Genomic DNA, 19,704 nt, shown 5'->3' with positions numbered 1-19,704 from the left:
TGTTGTTATCGATGGTGTACCAGTGACACATTTTAATATTGTTTTAACACCCAGATCTACTGTAAACCATAGCTTCTAGGGCTTGCTGCTTTATCATGATCCTCTAGTTTTAGAGCTTTCCAAATAAAACTTTAACATTCGCCTACATTTTAATAGGTTAAATGGCTCACCTTTTGCAGATATACTAGTCTGTGTGGTAGGTTTCTTTTTTTTTTTTTTTTTTTTTGCTTGACTTGCCTTCTAACGTGTTCATTAACTTCAATTCGGCCATGCTCTACTAATGAAAAATGATGTCTTTGTGCTGGGTGAATATGATTATGTAAGACAACTTTCACCCACATTGCTTTGTGCAGTTCAGTAATCTGGGCACCTCATTCATGGCTAACCGAAGGCCAAGCCCATTTCCTTTCACTGGAGCTCTAAACCCCTCGACATGTTTTAATCTTAATGCAGTGCAAATGGTATTAGGAAACACAACACACAAAAGCTGCAACTACAAGAGACAGTCTTATGTAGCTCAAGTTTCTTTTTGTTGAACATAATCGGCTCCAGGGCCGACAGCATTTCTGCACTGACACGGTGAAAAGGGAAAAGAAAGAAAGAATGGAAAAAGGAAAAACTCAGCAGTCTGATTGATATTAAATATTAACAATATATATGTACACTGGAGGTTTTTTTTATACTTAGGAGTTCATCTGTCAATATTAATATTATTGTTAGCAAGTCTTTAAATCAAGGACCACTTTTAATACTAAATTTTAGTTTTAGTTTTTTTTTTTTTTACAAGAAAATATAAATCTAAAACAATTTTAAGCTTTAAAAAAGGTTTTAAAAATGCTATTTTATGTAACAAAAACAAACAGAGAGGGCTGTAAAACAATAAATTAAATCCCAGTCGTACCAGGAGTGTCTTGGTATTTCCAGATTTTTTTGTCACAATAAAAACAAAATGCTAATTAGTAAAAAACTATGAGTTAGGGATGTCCCGATCATGTTTTTTTGCACTTGAGTCAGAGTCATTTGATTTTGAGTATCTACCGATAGCAAAACCCGATCTAATACTTCAATAATACATGAAAAAAGAATAAAGAAGAGCGAAAAAACAGATGAAGGATTTTCCTTATATTTTATTTAATTCACCTTACTTTAACATTCAGCAATTCTGTTAACAAACAGAGCAACTCTTCACTTTTGAACATTAGTGCAACAGTAAATATATAAAGAAAATCGAATATAAAAGCAAATAGCACATCAAAGTAAAATACCGGGCAGGCAATTCAAAGTTTACATATCTCACAGTTTGCTATGGCAATGTTGTCGTCATCCACTTTATAATACCACCAGACCGCAGATATACTCGCGATTTCTGCTTCAAGCTGCCTCCGTGTTCTACTGTGCCGGTATTTAACCAATAGCATCTCTGCAACAAAGTGATGCCATGTCGCATTCTTTGCTGTTTTTGCGTATTAAGAAAGACATATACACATATATTGGAGTTCTGATCAGGAGGTAATGTCCGATTCCAATCGAGGCTGAAACCGAGTGATTAGGCCTGATTATCGATCATGTTATCGAGCTGGACATCACTGCTATAAATTAGTGTTTTTTATGTTGGTTGATTCCTGGTGATCTTAAAATACATGGTTGTATCTTGTTAGGGATCATTGCAACATATTTAATGCATATTTTGTTGCACTTAAAATAACATCAAACTGTTAAATCTATTGGGTTTGTAAAATTAAATTCATTATCATTTTGTTTTGAGACTATGATCATTTTTGTTGGCATAACATGGGACTGCATGGAAAGACTACATTTATTTTAAACAAGGAATATAGATTTCCAGAAAAGAGAAAACTTGTATTTAGCAATGTTGGGCAATTAAAACAGTTTCTGAAATGTTTTTGAGTTCTGTGGTAATTTTTTTATTTTACCAATAAAACACTAATAAAATGAATTCAAATAGATTTTGTGGCCCCCCAGTAATCAAAGTATAATCACAAAAGTACCTAGTAAGACTATTACACCTTACTGGATTTTTGTCCTTCACAATAAAATGCATTTAGTGCTAATAAAGCCTGTTGTAACGTTCAAGTAACAATATGCCCAGCATTTGAATGCAGGCCAAAGCACCATGGGAAAGACTCAAACTCCAATGCAGGCTCAAATCGGAGGCCTTAACTAGCCCTCAACTAATTCTGTGAAAGAAAGTTCAGGGTAAGGAGCTGGGGGAAAATTCAAGGGGCCTTCTCTTTCTGAGAATTGTAGAGAGTGGATAGTTTATAGCTGCCTGGAGACAGTATCAGAAGAGTCTGTGAAACAGAGGAGGAGGAACAGGCGGAGACTGAACCAAATGCCAAGCCATGGTTCACTTCAACAAGCAGTAAAAAAGAAAGAAAAAAAAGAAAGATAGAGAGGAGACCTTCTGCCACAGGCTGTGAAACAACCAAGTTTGACTTTGTGCAACATTTTTGTAAGAAATGTCTTCGTGGATTTTAAGGAAATCAGATTAAATCTTTCTTACACTGAATAAGATTAACTTAAATATGGAAAAATGGCACACACTAGAGCAAACCCCTGCTACTAATTACATTAGTATAGACTTGTGCAAGTATTTTAATTTTTTTTTGCTATTAATTGTCAAAGCTTTTAAATCTTAATTAATGAAAATATTAATAATTATGTAATAAGTAATTATTCACTGTATTTTGAAGTGTCCACATTATCAATATTGTGCATGTTCATGATTACAAATTATTGAATATTGGCATGTCTACATAGCCATAGTTTTACGCTGATATTTCACTTCCAAAGTTGCAAGCATATCTTCAGATTTCTGATAAGTTTCCTTATGATATTAAAATGGAATGACATCCTATGAAAAGGGAGACAGAATCAAGTGGCCTCATTTTGTTTTATAGTCTTGTATGTTATAAATAAAATAATGCCAGAGTGAAGTTGTTTTTATCCCTTTCCATTTTTTTCCAGCTTAAATGTCGATGTTTAACCTTTTGATGCGTACGATCAGATTAACATGGGAGCACTCATTACCCATAATTACGCAGGGGGTCAGCAAGACTATTTGTGTTGCGCGTTTCAACAATGAACAGGAGTATAAACATGGTTACATAACATAAAAATTACATATTTTAGTTCTTTCTATTAACCTCAATTTTTTTCCTTAAGAAAAAGTAATTTACTATTCCTTGATACATCCACAAATATACCAATATCAAATTGAAATCAGAAATGAATAGTTTGAACATTAAAATGAAAACAAATCATTAAATCTGTTAATGTCTAACCCAAACTATGTCTGCCTAAAATATATTAAAGGCTTTTTTTTTTAAATAATCGTAGTATACAAGAAAGTTGCACTGCTGTCATATTATCCTCATCTTTATACATTCTGCATACCAAGCGTCAGCTACCGTTTGTAGATATCAGATATCATGTGTTTTTACTCATTTGAGAAATGTTTTAACCAGTTAAACTCTACTGCTATTTTGGGATTTCCACCTGGATTTTGCCTACCCAAATTTAAAAGCTTCCCAAATTCACATACAGAGGTGTAAATGCAAAAATTTGGTATCATTTTAAGGAAAACCCTTTGAATTTACATATATAAATATATATATATACACACATATATATATACATATATATATATATATATATATATATATATATATATATATATATATATATATATATATATATATATATATATATATATATATATATATATATATGTATGTATATATATATATGTATTTATATATATGTATACATGTATATAATGTGTGTGTGTGTATGTATACATGTATATAATGTGTGTGTGTATGTATGTGTGTGTGTATATAAATATATATATATATATATATATATATATATATATATATATATATATATATATATATTTATATATTTATACATACATATATATATATATATATATATATATATATATATATATATATATATATATATATATATATATATATATATATATATATATATATATATACATACATATACACACACACACACACACACACACACACACACACACACACACACACACACACACACACACACACACACACACACACACACACACACACGATATACATATATACATATAAGCCTTTAAATGTTATTTTAAGCTGTATAGAAGTGTCTTAAAATATCTAGTAAAATATTATTTACTGTCATCACGGCAAAGATGAAAAATATCAGTTATTAGAAATGAGTTATTAAAACTATTATGTTTAGAAATGTGTTGAAAAAAAATCTTCTCTTCGTTAAACAGAAGTTGGAGAAAAAATAAACGGAGGTAATAATTCAGGGGGGCTAAGAATTCGGACTTCTAACTGTATTGTGCAGCCCTAATAGACAATCTATTGTGTCGCAATTTGTTTCAAGGATTTCGGATCGACACTTCCAATCACAATCTAGCAAGCGTTCTTTAAAAGAAGTTTAATAGACATCCAAATAGGCAGTTTTTGGACTACTACTCTTGACCTCTATTAGATTTTAACAAAAAAGTACCCTCGTTTTAGCCAAGATGTCTATGTTTGAACATCTTTTTAACATCTTTTTAACACAAAAGAAGTAACACGTAACAAAGTTTTCTGTTAAGTGTGTTCCATGCAACAAACTCATCTCTATTGATCTAAAAACATGATCTCAATTATAATCTTGAACCTTTTAAAGAATTTATTATTTAAATGCACATCTTGGAGTCTCCATCCAAGGCTTATGCGATATCAGACGACGATACTTTGCATTTTTACTTTTTACACAACAGAAAATGCTACATTTAACCTAGAAATCTGCCTTTAATAAGAGTGGAGGAACTATGACGTCACTTTGTAGGCTAATCGGCTGCTAGCACAAAACTGGTTTCCTCGTGAAAATGCCTGATTTTCCCATAGGCTTTTCGAATATTGCAAATAATAAGCTCTGTGTTCAAACACTGTTCATTACACTTACACGTTTTGTCCAGCCGGATAATCCTCACATGAAAATATAACTTTGAACACTTTTGGATCTTAAATGCAAACGCAAGAATTGAAAAGCTAACATTAGGCTATAAACGGACTATCGGGGCGCTCGCCTGTGATGTCAGCCCCACCCTGCTACAGACAACTTATTAAGCTTATTTTTAGAAATAATGTCCATGACAAAGAGTTAATCTCTCTGTTTATTATATTATAATTCACGCTAGATATTATAAACAAATAAATACGCAAAAACACATAGACCTATGGATCATTTTTACGTGGGAAATAGGTCTGTTTTGCTTTACAGTTGTTCTAAAAGTTTTAAAACGGTGTGTATAAATCTGCCTATATAGTATTATCATAAGACATATTTAAATAAGTGTATCGCTCGCGTGCACACAGCCTGCTTACCTTAACAGACGACAAAAAATTAGGCGTGAGGAGGAACAAGTCTATCAAATGCCTGCAAGTTCCATCATGGACACAGAGCAACATTCAATTTTCCTTTTTTGTCACGAAGTACAGCGAAACGCAGCCCATACAGTCACATCTGCTATACATTTTATGGAGGAGTGTAAATATTGCAGTTATGACAGAGTTAAACGTGTTCAGATGAAGAAAAAAATGACGAATAATCACTTGATCACGCTTGAACAACAGTTAACATGAATGTATTTTTACACATTTCTTCACATGTTTGCAAAAGACAGGCTGCACTGGTGAGCACTATCTTTATATAATCGTTTATTAAAATAAAAGATCACCAAATGAATCTGTCTCGACAGCCTTTACAAGTGAGGGCATTATCTACACACAATCTGAATTCCCAATTAGAATAATACTACAAACTATAAAATACTATTCATGAAAATACCTAAACAACAGACAAATCCAAATGCCTAACACAAGCGAGTTGTGCTACAGAGTCCAGACCAGATCAGCTTGATGACGTATAATGTCCCCGACACCGCCTGTAGTCCCATTTAGCAACTTGATAGCAACCGTCTTTTAAAAAAAGCATAACCGATTTAAAAATTCAGTAAGTCAGTGAGCATCACACACTGAACATGATGTGTGCAGAGCAGTGATGAAGACATTAAACTTCTCAAAAAACAGTTACAAAGGAGACCTTGAAGCAAAAAAAAAAAAATTTGTAAAAAATAAAATAAAAATCACCTTATGGAGTGAGAATGTGCCAATGAAGCTAAAAGCTCTACCTGATACATACAGCTCTCCAGATTGGCTTAGTGAACTGCCAGGCCTCTAAACATACTATAATTTACTGCTTCCTGAGGGCATAAAGGGAGGAGGAGAGAGCTCGGGGAAAGGGCCAGAGCAATACAGGAGCAAAGATAGTTTGGGGAAGGAGTCACTACATAATTTCAGATGGTAAACTTCTGCATTTACAAAGTCAAGCGGTGCTAAATAATGAAAAATTTGAAAAAAAAAAAATTTTTATTAAATTTGTAAGTTGGTAAAGAAAAAAAAAAACTATAAAATCCCAGTTTTCCTATGTAAAAAATAACATCTAAATAAATGAATGACATTAAAATTAAGCAAAATAAATCGTCATCATAGTTCACTGCACTTCCGTACGGGTGAACAGAAATACAATTAATGTAATTTTTGCATTTTCATTTGACCAAACAGCCGTGCTAAACGAAATGTAAAAATCCTGCAAATTTAAAGTTAACGTTCTTTTAAATCAGCTAAAAGGTCATACGATTATGTCTTTGTTGATACAAATTGGCAGGTCAGATTAGGGCTGCAGTGCTGCACAGAAAGAAAAAAATACTGTTTTCCTGCAATACAAATAAAGAAAAATACAGGAATTTTCACCAGATGATTTTAATAGCTATATTTGGAAATCATTTTAAATAGAGTGTGCTGATCTTGTTGCATAAAAAAAAAAATCAATAAATAAATTGTCAAATATTTCAAACTGATCCATTTCTGTGATATTTTTTGTGAACTTTAAGTAAATCCTAATGCAAAACGTGCCATCTAATCGAGTTTAAGAACACGTCCACTGTTCTCACTGAATTTCAATGAGTTTCAAAAAATATTTTTCTTACTAGTCTTAAAATCTTATAACATACTTACTTTTCTTAAAAGGTTAGTACTAAAATTCCTTTTGTTTTACCAAACAATTCTAGAATTAATAATTACAATTTAATTTCTCAATTTAAATTTTAATCACCGACTTAAACTTTTATTTTGACAGCTTCATGGTATCGGCTGTGTAAAGGCCGATTAATACTTTTGCATCAAGCGAATGCGAATGCTCCAGCACAAGCTTCACGCAGTCGCATAGCCCTCGCCGTGGATGATACTAATGCACACCTCTCCAAAAATTTAACTACGCGTCACATCGACACGTAGCGTAAGCTCTGTGATGGGTCGGCTTGGTAGCTGTAATCAATGTGGGTGAGACTGAGAGCCGCATGAACCCGTTGAAGCGAGTGTTTACAAGTGTCAAGTCCCGTGATGTAGCTTTAGGTGGAAACTGTTGTTTTTTGTTTACCTTAGGATTAATGTTGTTGCACGTCTGCCGGTTCCTGCCTCTGAATGAGCGAGTTTTTGCTACTTGTATATTAAGGTAACAATCAAAATAAACAAAACACCTGTGAAGAAACTCGACACAGAGGAACATAAAAACCTCACTGCCAGCTAACGTTTCGGAAAAGTTATTGCAGAGCAACACAAACAGAACGCACAAGTATAAATGCAAGACTACCAGCAAGGCAGGCGCCATGGGTCATGCCAATCACTCGACACAAGTAAAAGTCAGCCTTAAATGCTGAACATCACTCCAAAGCTTGTAGAGAATACTTAATTAAATCTCAGTCTGCACAATAATGTGACAACTGCGCAAACTCATATCTTGATACGGAATTTATTTTCATACATAGTGGAGCATTGGTCAGTTCCACAAACTTGAATTTTTGAAAACTTTTAAAAGTGACTCATGTCTGATAGTCTGCATTCACACTGTAAATGGCAAAGATGCTATGACCAGAAAAAAAAAGCGGGTGCTAACTGATAGCTGATAATAAAGGAGCGCTCTTTTCTCCATTCCTGTATTTAATCTGTTCACAGGGTTTACCTTTTTTTGACAAGTTGTTTTACCATAGTTTTTGACATAAAAGTTCTCATTTGGCCATCTAGGCCTTTTTAAACCGGTAGGCATCTAAATGTAATGTCCATGGTGTGATGTATGATGTGATGCAAGCGAAAGTTTTATATTAGTTTATATTAGTTATGTAGTGGATGTTGCGCCTTCTCGCTAGCATACTTTTACTTGTGCTACATGACAATTAGGGCTGGGCGATATGGAAAAAAAAAAATCTAGATTTTTTATAAAGTTTGACCGATTCACATTTTCGATTTTTTTTTTTTATTGTGTAACTAGTCACCTTAAAACATTACAACAACAAGGCTGACATTCTTTTTATAAGTAACTTGAAAAACCATCTGGTTAAGGAACACTGTATTTTTAATGGCCTTGCCATACATAAATTGGTCAACAAGGTGTAAATAAATGTAATACAAATTCATGAGTTAAATATCGTTGCAGAAGATTAAAAAAAATATTTGTGTAAATATTGCAGTTGCAGGAATAAAGAGGCATTTTTTGCAAATTTTGCTGACCCTAGGAAAGATTGGCTGTCAGCTCGGCTTTGACTTTGTCTTCTTATTGAATGACAGGTTGTAATGCTGCCTTTTTCTTAAAAAGATACAGTGGAAGTAAAGAACTGAACATGGAAACTATAAAGCCTCATTTAACCCAATGTGTGAAGTTGTGGACGTTTAGCAGGAGCAAATAAAAGCACCAGATGTGTGTCTAATATAAAATTATATATTTAATCTATTTTTCTTTTCCCCCTTTTAAATATTGATCATTTGATGCGCTTTGCACCACTCTCTGTATTATGCTGCCTGATCTGTCTGGTTTTCAACTAGGTCCGCTAAATGACGTCATGGGGGTGGGTACTTTCACTTTTCACTGCTACAGCAGCTGCTCACCTCTGCTGGTGAATAAACCAAAAGATCAGCGCGGTTCAAACTAAGATCGTTTTTACATCCTTCATACATGTTGAGATCGAGATTATCGACTTGATGAGGGAATATGTCATGACAATCCACACAGACATGACTTAGTAAAGCGTGAAGTCATGTAGGATTTCACTTGTTGCATTAGTCTTAATGTAAATCCCCTCGCAGTGCTGGAGTAGCGTGAGAGTGGACCAAAGCACGTTTGATGCAAAGGTATTAACAAAAGGAAAATACACAACTTAAGACACTTAAATGCTTGTATTTGTTGTATTTGCACCAGCTCTGCGATGCATGCCCACAACTTCATGTATTGGGTTAAATTAGGCTGTCCAGTCTCTGTGTTCAGTCCGTCACTACCATGATTGAAACCCAGACAGGCAGACAAGCAGGTCGCACACCAGAAACGCCGCGACACGGCGCACACATGACAGTTTAAAGTATCACACACCAGATGCGCACATTCGCATGATATTTAACATGAAACTAATCAGATTTATGGTTTGTGCTTTGTGGCGCGGCTGAAATATGAACTGCGTCCTGAATCGTGGCTGGGGAGCGCCAGTGTGTGTATAGAAACCTATGATTCGAATTCTAAAATCCATGGCGCTGCATGGTGCTGCGAGGCGCATCGAGAGCGGCACTTCAGGTGTGCGACCTGCTTCATACAGAGAGTGAACCAAAGCGCATTAAGGCCATTATAATGTATCAAATATTTTATTAAAAAAAAAAAAAAAAAAGAATTCGCGATTTCTCGATTTAATATAAAATTAAATCGTCGTCAAAATGTAAATTTGAATTAATCGAAAAAAAATTATAAAAATCACCCAGCCCTAATGACAATACAAGTTTTATAAATTAAATAGGCTTTTTTTGTCCTTGTGTATGAGATTTAATGTTTGGGACATCAGAGTTATATCTATATATCATTCACTACGGTTTTTAATGATGCGCGACTCACATTGACAGGTAAAAATTCAATCTACATGCTTAACTGCAGAAACGAGGGCACAGATTCGATTCATATCGGATAAATTTCCAAATTATAACAAGGCCGGAGTCTGATTTGAGTAAATCAGAATCCAGTATACAATTTCCTGTTTACACGTACATGGGCCATATCTGATCTGTCACACATAAGAGAAAAAAAATCTAAATTGAGTCACTTGAACAGTGCAGTGTAAATGCAGCCTAAAAGATCTGAGTCTGATTTTAAAAGAATATCAGTCAGTCCAAAACAGGTTGTGACATCTTATTAGCACATATTAAGTCAGCCATTGGTTAACAGGGTTAAAACAAAGCCAGAGAACTAAAAGCCGACAGTCTTACCCTGCAAGGAGGCTGTTGGCTCAGGTCTGGGAACAGCAGGAAGTGGTCTCTGAGAACGAGGCTGGCAGTACGGCGCTGACATTTTCACAGGTCCCACATACTGCACATATGTCCCTGGAAAGTCTCCCCTCTGTTTGGTTCGCTCATTAAAGCCCAAGATCCAGCCGATGCATTCGGGGTGCTGCTCGTCGCCCTCTTTGATGCCCAATGACAGCAGAGACCCTTTGTCCACTGTCAGGATATCACCAGGCTCAAGGTCAATGTCATGCTCCCAGTCCTTACGGTAGGAGTAGATGGATCTGTACTGGAAGCCATCCGCAGCCATTTTCAGAGTATGAAATGACAATCACCTCAGGCAGAAGAGCATCGAAGTAAGGAACAAACTTTGAGGGTGCAATTGATGTCGTACCGTGGGACGTTTCAATAATAGCTAAGCACTACTAAACAGAGCTCATGGGCAGGCATGCGCGGTAGGAATGGCTTAGACCTGGCCGGTGTTGGCCGTACAGGCCACTTTCCTCAACTTGAACCCGCGGTTCAACCAAATGATGGAACAGAGGGAATGCAGCATGCTCACTGAGGCACCGGAAGAGAAAAGAATAAAAATGAAGTCCTTTACAGAAATCTTTTGCCAAATCAGCTGGTGTCGTCTTATAGCAGGTTGCTCAACATTCCCTCTCAAGATGTTATCCTCCCCCAGTGTAACGTGATGACTGTATGGAGAATAAAAGACAGGAGTGTGTTTAGAGCAAAATACTCATAATCTAAACATACAATTACATTTTATTCTGTACGATTACATGAGCAGTTATAATCGAGCAACAGATTGCGTACTCCAGTTACAGCCTTTATCTCAGTCCAAGTATATATGACAGAACGCGTTTAATACATTTGAAAGCTTTAATACAGGTTGTGCGTCACCTCAGTGTTTTAGAGAAAGTGCACATCGCCGAAACCAATTGTAGCTCGATTGCACATGCTGGACGAGCTCCAAAGGCATTATCAGATAATCTGACTTAAAAAAATTAAATAAAAAAAAAAACGATTCAATTTCATTTTGACTATTTACAAACGATTCAAATAATCAGACTGAAATCAACTTTTAAAGTGCGTGATGCACCTAATAAATGCGTCATGCCATGAAAACATGAAGTCATTCTGTAAGACCAGGTACAAATCTCAACCGAGAAACAAGCTACCGTACTTACCTCGAAAAAAAAGAAGAGCTAGAAATAACAGCACCCGTAATCTTACAGTAACAACCAAATATTTTAATTACAGCAAATTCTCAAAAAAGGTAACAGTTCAAAATTTGTCACAGCTGAAGACTGATGTTGGTGGATTACTCAAGTTTCAGATTCACTCAATATGAAGTCCATACTTGTCTAAGCATCAAAATTGATGTTGTTAAAGCATCACTTGTATGTTGAACCTATAAAGGAAAAAAAATACAACCTTTTTTTTCCATGCGCATGCGCACCTTCGAACTAGGGGCTTATGGTCAAATAACACGAAAGTGGCACATTAAAGCTTTACAGATGCTGTGGAAGCACTGCAATCGAATAAACAACGGCAAAGTGTTTATAAGCAACACAGGGCAAAACTCACCCCACTTTGACCAAGCGCACTAAGGTCTCAGTCCGACATCCTCTGTGTGGAAAAGAGAGGTGCAAGCGCAGACACGTGGCACTGACATACCCAACCACAGCCCGCAGTCCTCACACCACCGAAACACCCCCTCCGAAATACGTCATCCCCCTTTCCGCCTTTTCATCATTATAACTAAAGTACTTTGTGCAATGCTATTGCTACAGTAGTTCAGTCAACTCATTCAGGAAAAAAGAAAAGGTCCATTCTGAGTCTGAAAGTTCTGCGGAGAGATATCTTCATCTTTACAGGCAATCACACGGCTTGAACTGCTGGAAGACGGCTGACAAGATTTGCATGCATCCTTTCCTCCCCTTTATTCAGTCTGAGCAGAGCAGAGCAGTTTGCAAAACACTGTGACCAAGGCAGAGCACAAAATAATTAATGAATCGAGGCAGGAAACTCACTGTTGCTACAGAAGGGAAAAGGTAATCCTGGCTTCCTATTGGGCAGCATATGGCCATGTGCTCAAGAATCACCAGAGAAGCTGGGGCAAATCAAGCAAACGTTCTAATATTAGAAAATGTATCTAGGCAGTGATCAAACCCCAAACCTTTAAACTAGACTTTTTTACTACAATGCACTTTTTTGTAGCTATAATAGGAATATATTGATGCTTTTGTGTGATGTTGTAAATGTTTAACAAGCAATGCAAAGTCAAATATCTATAGGATCAGGATTATGACAAACTGTTTGGATCTTTTAAACAGCAGAGGACTGGATTCTGTTCAGTATGATTCTGTGCATGTCTTCTGCCTCAGTCTACCAAGGTAGGAGTTTTATCTATGCATTGGACACTTAAGAATTAAGAAATTGGTACTTTTGTAAATGCTTGCTAAGCATGAAAATGATGACAAAGCTTATGCACTAAATTTTCTCTGTCATTTATTTATTTTTATTTCTTTGGCTGAAATGCCTTGACTAATTCCCATGAATCTGGTGACAGACAGTGATCTCTAAACAATATGTTCTATTTAAGCATGAAGCGTGAAGGACTAAAGGAACGGCATACAGAAAATACCCTCTGGATACATGGCATGGTTCATTTAAGGACGATGTTGCTAATTAAAGATCAAGTGTATAAATTTCTTTAGCTTGAAATGTGTTCTCATGAAAATGTGCATTCAACTATAAGCAAGCCCTTTGCATGCTTATTCCCATGAAGTGTAAACACTATGGTGCTTTCAAAACATTGCTCTGTTTGTTTGAGCATCTTGACCAGTCCAACACAGGCTCAACCAATGCTGTTAGTTTGGGGGCAGGGCTACTTTTCTGATTTTGTATGTACTGATAATTTTAGTTTTAACATTACTTTAAGTTCCTTGTTGTAGAAATCTTAATAACATTAGGTTACAACCTAAAGCTAAAAAAAATATGACACAACAGAATTTTTCTCAATGTTATGACTTGCATTTAAAGGAATATTTTGTCCGCGCTAATAGCCAAGTGGTTAGTGCATCGACTCATAGCACAGAGGTGCTCTCAGCAACCCGAGTTCGTTTCCCAGCTCAAAGTCCTGTGCCAATCCTTCCCCTATCTCTGCTCCTCACACTTTCCTTTCTATAAAATCTCGACTGTTTTACACCAATAAAGGTGAAAAATCCCTAAAAAAATAATTTTTAAAAAGAAAAAAAAATTATGCCACAATTTACTCATCCTTTACTTGTTCCAAAAGTTTCTTTCTTCTGTTGAAATTAAAAGATATTTTCTGTATTTTTCAGATGTATTACTTTTTAAAAAGATATTATTTGTCCTACTATTCGATGCATGCAGGTTTCCAAGATTAGTCAAAATATCTCTCCATTTGTGTTAAACAGAATAAATAATTTCATAAAGGTTTGGAATCATATTTGGGTGGGTAAGCAAGGAGTAATCTTTCATTTTTGAGTGAACTATCCAAGTGCAGCAAATTATAAAAAAATGAAAATGCAGGGCAGGATTTTAGTAATGCATGTAAAAATTAACCTACCAAAATGTATACAAATTATTTTGTTCAGAATGACTGTCTGTGTGTTGTTTAAAACGAAACTAAATAATTAGGTAAATCCTCAAAAGGTCAACAGAGAGAGGTCTGTTGCTTTCAAGTTGACTTTTTCCACTTTAGACTTCAAACAGATGAAATTAAGGCTGGCCGATAAACATTATTATATCGAATCGCTATAAAATTTATGTAAATAACAATAAGCTTTGGACTTTTTTTACTCGGGGCTCAAAATTGCGACCATTTTGGTCGCATATGCGCCCGAAATTTAAGCTATGCGACCTCATAATATATATTGGGAGCATTCATGCGACTGCATATAATGGTTGTAGTGCGACCTGTTTTGTTTCATTTTTTCTAAAAACAAGGTAAAATCGGTCTTCCTTGCCGCTATATTGGTTCATATTAGCTGTCAATCACTCAAGACTTTCCGCTGACAGATGACAGGGAGGGAGCTTTTGTGAACCGCGGGGAATGCAAACGGCTGAAGAGTAAAAAGCAAACTGAATCTCGATGCGATGCATGCACTGGGTGTTCAGCCAACACAACCTCACGGCAATTCGTAACTTTTTCATACGTTTCCTCGTGAGGTCAGACTGCAACAGCGCAAATGTCCGCTAAAACACCATCACTAAAGAAGCGAGCTTGCCTTTACTGAGTTTAAAATGATGCGTGTTATAACAAAGAACAGTATTGCAACCGGTGGTCATCGGGAGAATCCTGCTCTGCCCCCCTCATATTGGGCCGGCTGACTCGCATGCTTTTCCGCAAACACAGAAAAATGTTATTCAGCGCGTAACGAGGCCGAGCATTAAAACGACACGAACCAAAACCAAAACTTTTAAAAGTGAGACTTTTCTTCTTTTCTTTTGTCTGTTCTTTCTTGAGGTGTATATTATTTTTCTATTTAATTACTGATGACTGCTTTGCAGCTTTCATCATTGAATTGAATGATTTATTATATTATTCCTTTTGTTTTGTAGCAGAAATATTATTTATTAAATTGACATGCATATAAAACAATAGTACAAAATAAATATTTCTTACTGCAATGCTTCATTTGTGTTTGATGCAAACCATCAATTTATTACAAAGTAACAGTAGGACTTTATATAGCAGATAACTTACATTAAAGCACATTCAAGGCAGCATGATGATGAGAAATATAATTCATTATTAGTATTATTGTCATCATCGTCATCATTAATATTTTATAATTATTCAACATTCATTTTGGAATTATTGCACAAATATTAAGTCATCACAGCATTAGTTGGATAGTTGTTTCTGGGTTTTGTTAGTCTCAATTGATGCTGTTTTCAAATACAATAAATCCCTTAATATATAACTTGTCAAATATATCATTCATTTCATTTTTGGTGGGTGCTCCTAAATTTTTTCTGGTGCTCCTAAATATTTCAGGTTGGGAGCACCTGTGCTACCAAGTAAGAGAGTTAATTTCGAGCCCTGACTATATTGAACTAAGAGCCAAAAATGTCGTGCCACTTAATGGATCCTCTCATTTTTGTGGTGTCAGTCATTGTTGGGATTAGGCATGGGCCGGTATAAGATTCTGACTGTATGATAACCTTTGATAAAATATCCCGGTTTCACGGTATTGTGATTATTGCTCTAATATATGCTCTTTTTAAACAACAACTTTTTTCCTCTTTAAACACAACATATTTTATTTTTGGAAACCTTTTTGATAATTTGAAGCAGTAAACATATCAGGCTGAATAATTCTAATGAATCTTTGACTTCTGCTGTCTTCATTTGTTAAAAAAAAAAACAGATTTCATTGTTTCAAAACAGATGTTTTCACACTGCATGACTATCTGGGCAATAGCATTTCGTTGCTGCTTTGTTTACACTGCAAGATGGATCTGCGACAGGGAGTTTCACATTGCATGATTTTACAAAAGGAAAATTGCCGCCAACTTTGTCCAAACTACATCTCACAACCAAAAACACATACTATATATTGTGTTATTAACTATATAATGAGAAAAAAAACTTTTATGGGGTAACGTTAGAAAACTTTTTTCTTTTTTGACCTGGTTTTGCCTTTACTGAGTTTAAACTGATGCGGGTTATAACAAAGAACAGTATTGCGCCGGTGGTCATCAGGAGAATCCTGCTCTGCCCCCCTCATATTGGGCCGTCTGACTCGCATGCTTTTCCGCAAACACAGAAAAATGTAATTCAGCGCATAACGAGGCCTGCCAAATATCTCTCGGGCATCAGCGACTCATCTGCGATTCCATCATAGTTTGATAGTTCATACTGTGTGACTGTCACTCACGCAAACGAGCACTGATTTGCCTGTGATTTCAGGCATTTGTCGGTAATTTCTCGAAACCCGTCGGCAAGTCAAAATCAGGGCTAAAATCATGCAATCTGAACTCGGCATTAGGAACGGTATAGCAGATAATTTTGCCGGTTTTAAAACCCTGACTTTTCCAAACCATGGTATACCTTGGAAACAGTTATCGTCCCATACCTAGTTTGGATACTCTTTTAAATCTGGAAGCATTAACAACTTTTATCAAAATATATATCGTTATAGTTGAATATGGAAAATAACTATAGAGATTACATTTTTGCAATATCGCTCAGCCCTAGATGAAATATATACATCTTTCACCATAAAATTAATAAACCATGGCTTTAATAAAATCTGAATTTTTGCCATGCTGATTATTACCATCTGAATATACAAACATTTGTTAATATTCATAAGGGGTGATGTGAATGAGCAATTCTCAAAAGCAAATAAACTAAGTACTTCCATCCAAGTAGTTTCTTATTAGCAACATGCCAAATTCATGCATTTAAAGTTTTACAAACTTAAAAGGTGCCCTATAAAGACAATAATGACTCTACCAGCCATCAATTCACATAAGCGTCAGGAATCAAAATGCAGGATATACAGATTATAAATGTATTCAGAGCCACACTGAAGAGTTATAAGGAACGTTTAATTGCATCTTTTGTCAACTTATCGTGTTCACCGTGACATTTGTCATATATATTTGTAATGAGGCAAAAAAAAGTAGACTGCTGAGTATGTTTAACGCACATTTAAGTGCATCATGTCTTATCACTCAGCTCCTGTCTATTACTCGTACTGAAAAGAAAAAATATAGTACAAATGTCACATTAATATCTATAATACGCATTAATTCTGTGTAAATATAATCGCTGAAAACAACAAAAAAATCTTGTAAAAATGCTTCAGCTTGAATCTACATAAAAGTGAAGTCAGTGGAATGAAGCGAGCTAGCCTTCGATCCTCACTCCTGCTCCACTCCGAGTTTTTCCAGTCACTTCCACTCGAAGCACAATCGAGAAAGAAACTCGCTCCGAGACAGTGAAAATGCTATATATTAAAAATATATGCATGTATATAATTAACACATCCACCATCACAAAAACTGAACTGATAATGTGAAACATATACAGCGAACATAAGCAATGACAAAACCAAACCCTTAAAAACAAGAACCGTCTAAATGTAGTAAAAAGTTAAGTTTGTATCATAAATAATTAGAGAATTACTCGAGCTCAGCCATTATCACGCGCCGGAAATCTTGCAGGCTTTTAAAGCCGAACGTGCTCGTACATCACACAAACCAACGCATTTCATTTCAGCTCTGCACATTTCTGTCGTCCGTTAAACTCGAAAAAAACGGCAAACGGCTTTTCCGAAATCTTCCACAGAAACATAACAATGGCTTTAGAAGCATACAAGTCCGCGTGTTATACGTAAAATCGACACACATCGTCCCTTTTCCACCATTTCCTTCTTTTGTACACTGCTAGCTAGCCTTCCAGCTTGCTAGAGTACAGTAACGCAATGTGCAAAACTTGGGAAAACTTACCCGTGGCAAGTCGTTGCAAAGGCTTTGACGGTTTTCTTTCGCGAGTACGTGCTGATTAAATGTGCGATCTTAGCACTCTGCTGGTCTCGGTTTTAGCAGCCATCTACACCGTCGGCAGTTTACAGGCTTGATTTCTTTTTCCTTTTCATTCCGTGCGAATCTTTTCAACTTGCCGAACTGCCATTTTCCAGCACAGCACGAAGCGAGCGAGCAGGACTGCGTGAGAACTAGTGAAAGCGGGACGGAAAATAGCGGAATGAGCCGAAAACGCCCGAAAGAGCAAATCTCGCACGAAGTCCTGTTCTTGCAGTCCCAATTGCGCCATCCCGCTGTGGTTAGACGAGGCACTGTAACAAACCCGTTCATAAAAATGCAGACCTAAAAGTAATCACAAAAAAAGAAGAGAAAAAAGAAAGAAAAGCAAGAAAACTTTTGCTTTTCTTCCAAAAGGACACTAAACTAGTACTAGGTAGGTACTGATAGTACTAGGGCTTTTCTTTTCTTTTTTCCAACAGCATGCATAAAAACCACTGCTAAATACATGTAACTAAATATCTAAAATTTATTCAAATCTTCAATGTGGGTCAACAGGCTTTTATGTATTATATATTTAAAAGATAAATATTCATTTAAACTAATAAAAAACAGAACAAAATCAGTTCATGGTGTTCACAAAAACATTCATGTTTTAAAATCTGATAAGTTAAAATGCTAAAGCTCTTGTGTAATTTAGCCAACAGCTAGCTCTCTGCAACTCTCATATGACCGCCCACTGAAGCTAAGCACCTGACTACCTGGGAAACCACATGGGAAAACTAGGTTGCTGTTGGAAGTGGTGTTAGTCAGGCCACCAGGGGGAGCTCAACCTGCAGTCTGTGTGGGTCCTAAAGCCCCAGTAGATTGATAGGGACTCTATATTGCTCAGTGAGCTCCGTCTTACAGATGAGACATTAAACCGACGAAGTCCTGACTCTCTGTGGTCATTAAAAATCCTTAGGAAAAAAAGAGTAATGTTTAACTCAGGGCGTACTCACACCATGTACAGTTGCCTTGAACCGGCCAAAGCATGCTTGTCCCCCCTTCCCATCTCCCCTGACGACCTGCAATCACATTACTTTCGGGCCAGTGGACGCTTACATCATCAATGATGCGCTGTTCAGTAATTGCTTTTTAACGCTTATAAACAATCATAAAGTCCTGGTGCTGCAGGAATTAGGTTTGCTGAAGGCGGAGCTGTCGTGCAGTGAGGGGTTTGCGTCTTTAATAAACTACGACAGTTTGCATTCATTGAACAGTAAGAATGATTAATAAATTTGTATCACACAGTCACGTCTCGCTTTCAGTTTCGGACTCAGGCATGTTTTGCACTCACACACAAGCGTACCATGCCAAAGCCCAAGTGAACCGCGCTTTAGGCACACCTCTTCCAACCGGGCCAGGGCCGGCCAAGTAAACCGTGACTGAGACCGATTCAGCGCACTCACACTTCTCAAACGATCTGGGAAACGGGATAGAGGAGAAATTAAAATGGTCGTGCCCAACTGAGTCTCGATCTCTCAAGATTTTTTTTCTTCACTCCCATCAGGTGAAGTTTTTTTTCCCTCTCCGCTGTTGCCACTGCCTCGCATGGTTCAGGATTGGTAGAGCTACGCATCGATGAATTTGCTATTCAGTGTTTGAACTCTCAGTAATGATTAAATAACACTGAACTGAGCTAAACTGAACTGAACTTAAACACTAACACCTGAACCACACTGTTACAGTTATTATGACCATTTATGTGAAGCTGCTTTGACACAATCTA

At 36.2% G+C, this 19,704-nt stretch overlaps 1 protein-coding gene across 5 annotated transcripts in view; it reads right to left on the bottom strand.

The window, feature by feature from the left end:
- Nucleotides 1-18,099, bottom strand: part of pik3r2 (phosphoinositide-3-kinase, regulatory subunit 2 (beta)) — a 48,992-nt gene extending 30,893 nt beyond the window's left edge. For 3 of the 5 annotated variants that reach the window (XR_015477643.1, XR_015477642.1, XM_087239138.1), the window contains exons 1-2: nt 17,901-18,099; nt 10,389-11,101 (exon numbers count right to left, since the gene is read on the bottom strand). Coding sequence is in view for 3 of the 5 variants with exons in the window: in XM_087239138.1 (XP_087095264.1) it covers nt 10,389-10,713 (325 nt within the window). In the remaining 2 variants the exon portion in view is untranslated. 5 annotated transcript variants of the gene reach the window in all.
- Between the last annotated feature and the right edge of the window lie 1,605 nt (nt 18,100-19,704).

The sequence above is a fragment of the Danio rerio genome, chromosome 2, assembly GCF_052040795.2.
Source record: "Danio rerio strain M-AB ecotype USA chromosome 2, GRCz13ab, whole genome shotgun sequence".
NCBI lineage: Eukaryota > Metazoa > Chordata > Actinopteri > Cypriniformes > Danionidae > Danio > Danio rerio.
Note: the sequence above shows the minus strand (reverse complement) of the source record. Positions and strands in the feature narration are given on the sequence as shown.